General features: G+C 35.3%; 1 protein-coding gene across 1 annotated transcript in view; it reads left to right on the forward strand.

Moving 5' to 3' along the window:
* The window catches only part of LOC135217691 (serine-rich adhesin for platelets-like), a 486,754-nt gene that overhangs the window by 477,820 nt on the left and 1,434 nt on the right, over window positions 1-7,500 (forward strand). The window contains exons 9-11 of the mRNA XM_064253667.1: window positions 1,373-1,507; window positions 4,110-4,229; window positions 6,642-7,500. The exon at window positions 6,642-7,500 is cut by the window's right edge and continues 1,434 nt beyond it. Of these exons, the coding sequence (XP_064109737.1) occupies window positions 1,373-1,507; window positions 4,110-4,229; window positions 6,642-6,815 (429 nt within the window). The 3' untranslated portion in view covers window positions 6,816-7,500. The remainder of the gene's footprint in view (window positions 1-1,372; window positions 1,508-4,109; window positions 4,230-6,641) is intronic.

The following is a 7,500-nucleotide window of genomic DNA, read 5'->3' on the forward strand; positions in this document are numbered from 1 at the left end:
ACATTCTTCGTCTTTTTCCCCCTTTACGTTCATTTTCACTTTTGAATTTTTTAATAAAGCCGTCTCTTGTGTCGCTAAGCTCCTCTTAAGAGTTCTTGGGGACTAATGGATCTATTCAGCCGTGCTGACCTCGCTGGGAAAATGTGAGACATTGCTAGACTTATAAAGAATGGGCTTCAAATGTACGAGCAGAGCTGGTGTATAGCGTCTAATTATATACTTATAAACATGCACATGTATCCAGTAAAAACAAACGTACCTACATATACAAACATATACAAAGAAAATATCCGAGAAGCTTGATGTATAAACGCAGGTGCACCGTAAGGAAAAATGAAACACTGCGTAAAAGTCCTGATCGGTTTTGACCTTAGTTCTCTAAGACATCATGAAGAGTCCTCTTGAAGTGTTATATAGTACACATATACGTATCAGTATGTGACAGCATGTGTGTATAAATATCAGTGTATACACACACACACATATATATATATATATATATATATATATATATATATATATATATATATATATATATATATATATATATAATCGACGTGAGTAAAAAAAATTGGAAATTTTGGACGATATATGACGGTACATAATCTGATATTGTAATCTACCTTGAAAAATTCTCGGCGTTTTTTGCATGTTAATATAATTACAAATTATCGAAAAGAATTACATAATTACAGTTATTTAGAGGAGCGTAAGAATACACACACACACACACACACATGTTTTACCTCGTAGTTAGATTGTTAAAGCCAGCAAACTCGTAATACTTGAATTTGAATCCTGTTTCAGTATTTATATCATATATTATATATATATATATATATATATATATATATATATATATATATATATATATATATATATATATATATATGACATCACCGAAAGTTAGATGAGAAAATTGCAATTCGCTTCTCAAACAGGATTCAATTCGTGTGATTGCAAGTTTGCTGGCTTTAACAACCTAACTACGTGGTAAAACGTGTCTGTGTCTGTGTGTGTGTATTCTTACGCTCCTCCACATAACTGTACAAATGTAATTCTTTTCGATAATATGTGATTATATTTGCATACAAAAAATGCCTAGAATATTTAAATGAAAAAACGTAGATTACAAACTCAGATTATGTCCCGTCTAAGATCGTCCAAAATTTCCATTTTTTCTTTTTTTTTATTATGTTTTTTTACTCGCGTCGATTAGTAGGACAAGACACAGAGCTTTATCGTGTGGCGTATTGGGAATAACTGAACAAGCTCCCGATGCCAATAGGAAAAAAGTATTGTATGTCCTATGTTTGTTGCCGTCTGGCCAAGATGACGAACTCTCCACCTTGATTTTTTTCTCTTATTGCAGAAAGGCGTTGGCTACGGAGAGATTATGTTCTCGTTGTCGTATCTTCCCACGGCAGAACGTCTGACAGTCGTTGTGGTGAAGGCGAGAAGTCTTCAGTGGAATGATGACAAGGAGTCGGCCGATCCATTCGTGAAGGTCAGTGACGTTGTATGGGAACATTATTTATTCTTTATTATCAAAGTACACTGCAACTTTATACGAGTAAATCTTAGTTTTTAAATACCACTTTGAATTGTATCCTTCTATCGTAAACGTACTGCACGCTATAGCTATATAAGAATTATAGTTTAGTATTTCAACATATCGACTCTACATAATACGGCACTTGTCTATCCACGATTCCTGCATTAACTGTATGGCATGAAGGGATGTTCTGGGTTAGATAACAACCAGTGACCCTCCCCCAGAGTTGAATAGGTTCCCTCCCTCGCCCTAGCACACAAAAATTTATGAGAAAAGATGGATTTGTCTCTCATTTTTACCATTAATATATAATTCCGAAATTGTTTGCAATCTGGGCTCTTGTTAATTGTGTAAGTTAGGGCATAAAACGGAATTCCCTATATTTCTGGTCTAACAAATTATTACATCATTATTGAAATGAAATGCATTTAAAATAGTCAGCAAATGAACACAACACTTTATGAAGTCAATGCTTATATCGTTTGTATTTAGAAATGAAGGCAGAAACTAATTTTGCACTTCTTCTTCATGCTATTGATTACTTTGTGTCTGTTTACATTTTAGTATGAAAGGATGCAAATAATATTTGCGGCTTTCACGTTGTTTTTTTTATCGTTATGAACGTAATCATTTCTATTTGAATGACTGCGTTCCACAGTTTTATAGCAGTACTTACACAAAAGGTGGCAAGTGCGTTGCGATTGCCATTTAAGCAAATGTTACAAAACCCTCAGTTGGCAAGTGATACTCCAAAAAACCCTCAACGTCATAGCTCATTTTGACTGGGATTTATTTCGGTCAACTGCTTTCCACTCGCGACCCAACAATGTAGAGTTGTGTTGGAATGAAGGCCTCTTATGCTGTCGTTACTGAATATGCAATTTTCAGAGTTTAAAAGACCAAGAATGGGTCTAAGGTGAATATATTCATTTGATAGAAGACTTTTTTTTATGAAATTCGATTTTACCGTACGTTATAGTGTAGGAAGCGCTAGATATTGTTTTATTTGATAGCTTTTATCTTGTTATGCAGAAGTACGGCTGCGATTTAATAGCATTTTTATTGGCTAATATTAAGAAAAACTTCTGTTCCTTATAAATTCAGATTGCTTTAATGATGCACTTCTCGTGAGAGTAGCCGTTCGTTATTTGTTAGCTTCAAAGCTCAAAATTCCCAAACTTTATGCAATATGTGATCAAGAGATTTTTGCGTCAAATTGTAGTTCCTCAAGTAACGTTTTCATGACTAAAAAATTTTTTGTCATTTGAGAGTCAGAAATGCTGGCCCAAAACCTTTGTAACGCTTACAGTGTGCCACAACTATCACACCTTAAACAATGCTAAAGGTTCTCTGCTGTTTCCTCTCGACCCCCAACTGCTCGGCTTTCGAACGATTATTGCTCAACAGGTTCTAATAATAGGATTTCCTTTTTGACCAGTCTGTTTAACTTCGTAGGCTTACCTCACTATAATATGCACTTCATTCAAAATCAGATCCTTTTGACTACCACTGTGCCTAAAAATATGACTTGGTTGCCTCGTTAAACTATTTTCCAACAAGAGTGTGTATACATTAATTCTCTGTGGCGCCGTTCAACTCAAAGTTGTCCGAGTGGCAAAAAACTTCCCCGCGATAATAGCAAAGGTTTTGATAAACATTTCCTTAGACGTAGCATTCCAAATGCCGAATTCAGCAATGTTCTCATTCGATTTGTGAATCAGACTGTACGTATGCAATCCTCTTTTTAACAATATTCATAAAATGGTGTAGATCGTTCTCCCAAGGAAGACCAAGGCTAGTTCGACCACTGCAAGGAAAGAAAGAGAAAAGAAAAAATAAAATTTTAAATTGCTAATCGACTTCCGCCAGGCTATTCTGAAATTTCAATTAAGCGGCTGCTTAATTTTTCTAAACTTTAGGGTACCTATGAATCTCATTAACTCATACCATGAAATGACCATTACGCTAACTCTAACATGATTGTTAATCAGAAAACTTATTCAAATAATCTTCGTGAGTTAAATTTGACGTTTGAGCAGCGATCATCATAAACGCAATCTGTGTGTCCCCGTAAAGTGTGTGTAAATGTAAGTATCAATATGAATATAAATAAATGTTTATACGTGTGTGTGTGCGTGCGTAAATATATGTATATGCATTATATCATTATATATATATATATATATATATATATATATATATATTATATATATATATATATATATATATATATATATATATATATATATAGATATATATATATATTATATATAGATTACTTCACGATGTTCCACTTATGAATGTATGTAGTACTCATCTTTTAATATCGTAACAATTTCTGCTTCACTACCTCCTTAATTAATCTGTTGAGTGTTTTTTGGTCGTTCTCAATATCTAAAATATTTGCCTCGGCTGTTTTCTGTCCTGAATTAGCACGCCCTGAATTTAAAGATAGTTTGCTGGACATATGATCAAATAAAGAAAATGAAATAAATAAAACGCTTTGCTAGACACACAGGTGAGGACTCCAATTAATTCCGGTGTTCTGCTTCAGGTATACGTATTACAAAACGGGAAAAAAGTAATGAAGAAGAAAACGAGTGTGAAGAAAGACACCAGGTCCCCTGTCTTCAATGAAGCTATGATATTCAGCGTTCCTGCGCCTGCTTTACACGTGAGTACCGATACGCTGCAAGTGAGTGAAGAGATAGAAATGGCCTCTCTTATATATACAGAATTATTTCGGTGAGTAAGTTTGTCATATTTGCAAGGTATGCCTCATGAAAATTCTTCGCACGATAGAAGGATATTTTTTTAAAATGTCCTTCCGTCCGTAAAAATTTTTCCCTCAAAAAATACTACATTTACAGACGTGTTCGTATACACAGACAATGAATGACATTGTTTATAGTTTTCAGTAAAAGAAAACTGTTGTGCCGGCTTTATCTGTCCGTCCGCACTTTTTTCTGTCCGACTTTTTTCCGTCCGCCCTCAGATCTTAAAAACTACTGAGGCTAGAGGGCTAAAAACTGGTGTGTTGATCATCCATCCTCCAACCATCAAACGTACCAAATTGCAGCCCTCCAGACTAGGTAGTTTTTATTTCATTTAGGATTAAAGTTAGCCATGACCGTGCTTCTGGCAACGATATAGGATAGGCCACCACCAGGCCGTAGTTAAGATTCATGGGCCGCGGCTCATACAGCATTAGACCATAGAGGCTATACTATATCTGTAGATGCTGTCTACAACAGCACTATGTAGTTCGGTAGTCTTCCACCAGGGCGGCACTGCAGAGCTCTGCAGCCATCTTTAAAGATCTGGTAACCATGCAAAGTGAACAGGGGCTTATTGCGCTCGTGAATTTTTCTATCCGGAATGTTTAATGAGTAACTGTATAGTGAATGTTTAGTGATTGTATAAGTTCAGTGAATGTTTAGTGAGTAACTGTTTGTGAATGTTTATGAGTAAGTGTTTAGTGAATGCTTAGCATTTACGGTTTAGTGAATGTTTAGTGTGTAAGTATTCAGTGAATGTTTTGTGAGTGTTTAGGATTTAATTAATGTTATTAAGTGTTTAAGTGATTAGTTAGGGTTTTGTGAATGTTTATTGACTGTCAGTGTTTACTGAATGTTTAGTGTGTAAGTATTCAGTTTAATGTTTAGTGAATATTTAGGGTTTAGTGAATGTTCAGTGACTGTTAGTTTTTAGTAATTATTTAGTATGTAAGTATTCAGTGAGTGCTTAGTGGGTGTTTAAGGTTTAGTAAATGTTTTGTGAATGTTAGTGTTTAGTATTTAGTGTGTAAGTATTCAGTGAATGCTTAATGAATGATTAGGGTTTAGTGAATGTTTTGTGAATGTTAGTGCACAGTGAATGCTTAGTGTGTAAGCATTTAGTGAGTGTTTAGTGTGTAAGTATTAATGAATGTTCAGTTAATTTTTAGAGTTTAGTGAATGTTTAGTGTGTGTTTAGTGGATGTTTAGGGTTTAGTGAATGTTTAGTTGAATGCGTAAGTATTCAGTGAATGTGTAGTACATAAATATTCAATGAATGTTCGGTGAGTGTTTAGGGTTTAGTGAATGCTTTATGTGTGTTTAATGAATGCTTAGGTATAGGGAGTGGCTAGTGAGTGTTAAGTAATCAGCCTAAGTGTTTAGTCTTATTGAGTATGAGTGCATAGTAAGCGTGTATGTTTAGTGAGTGAGTGTATAGTGAGTTTGAGTGTTTAGTTAGTGCGAGAGTATAGTAAGTGTGTGTGTTTAGTGAGTGAGAGTGTATAGTAAGTGTGAGTGCTTAGCGAGTCCAAGTGTATAGTGAGCTTTGGTGTTTAGTGATTGTACATTACTGCTTAGTTAGTGTGGTGACTGTATGCAAAGAAAGTCCTGTAATTTACGGGAACAATTTATGCTAGTCATTGCTTAAATCCAAGAGCAGATTCTTAGGCCTTGACTACAATAATTGGAGTGCTTAAGTCAACTGTTTATGTAAGGTCGTTTTTATCTGTGAAATTGGGTCAAGTATTAATAATAATATTGAAAAAGATAAATATAATAATAGTAATAAAGTATAGTACTATGAGGTGGACCGAGATCTTTCAATATGGCCACCCGAGGTCACACGCTCGGCAGGGAGATCGCCACTCCATGTTACGAACGTTTTAGGCATTATACCGGGCCCACTGCAGCGCCTGTACAGAAAACCCGATTGCGCCTAAGAAACTGTGGCGCATTTGTTACATGTTTTTGTGTCACCAATAAATCAAGATAAGCTAGACTTTTGTTTGACGACTGGGATTTCTTCAAAAACTGATGGCGGGAGCTAAAACAAAAGGTTCGAGATTGCAGTGATTTGACCACGTGGGCCCTTGCTAAGACAAACAGCTTATGACATGAACTTGTGATTGGAATTTAATAATATTCTATCTCTATATGTTTATTTGAAGTACTTGTGGTATCTTATTTAGAACGACCATTTTTTTAAAATTTAATTATGATGAGTCGTTTTTTTTATTTTTTTGCTCCATTGAAATATGTATCCCAGTCCGTGCCACAGGAGAGAATCACACTGATATTCTTTCTTGCAGAATATACAGTTACGCGTGACGGTAGCTGAGCACGGAGGAGATGGCGGCCAGGCCAAGGCTGTTGGGCACGTCATAGTGGGCACTCAGGCCCAGGGCAAGGCGCTGTCGCACTGGAATCAGATGATGTCAGCTCTGAGGAAGCCCATCGGCATGTGGCATCCTATCAGGAGGTAATCAAACCAGATGTGGGAGTCAGTGAGTGAAGTCAGTAGAACGTGAAAGTGATTCAGAATTAAACAAATTTGAGGAAGGAAGATCATCGAAAAAGTCTGAAGGTATCCGTTAATGAACTCTGATGTGGTATGGTTGATAAGTAACTAAATATGTAATGAATATATTTAAGATGCCTATAATTTTCTATTTATGGGGTACTATACTACTATATAGAAGTTTCCTCTGTGTTTCTGCTACAGTATAGGAGTGTCACCTATGCATAAAAGAGAGGTTTTCTGACTACAATAAACAGCGATAGCAGGGAACTGGTAGATAGAGCTTTTATCCAGTGGAACAGTTTTCTTGAGAAATTCGTCTGCTGATGCAAGTAATTTAATGGTGTGGTTCAGACAACTGTAAGAAAGAGACTAATTCGTCTGAACCTTGTGAAGAATAAATTTGGGAGAAGAGGCGTTACCAGTAAAAGTTTCATTTTAAAGAATCTTTATTTTATTTAAGGTTTTACGAACAAAAAAAATTAATTATTTAAGATGTATGAGGGTTAAGAAATTCATTGTTATGGAATTAAAGAATTTATGTGACTAAAATGATTTATAAAAAGTTGACCGCTGAAAGATTAGCCAAGTAAGAAATTGTTTCATAAATTCGCATAATAAACAATTATTAAATCAAATACCGTTTATGC

The sequence above is a fragment of the Macrobrachium nipponense genome, chromosome 7 (genome assembly GCF_015104395.2).
Source record: "Macrobrachium nipponense isolate FS-2020 chromosome 7, ASM1510439v2, whole genome shotgun sequence".
In the NCBI taxonomy this organism is placed as follows: domain Eukaryota; kingdom Metazoa; phylum Arthropoda; class Malacostraca; order Decapoda; family Palaemonidae; genus Macrobrachium; species Macrobrachium nipponense.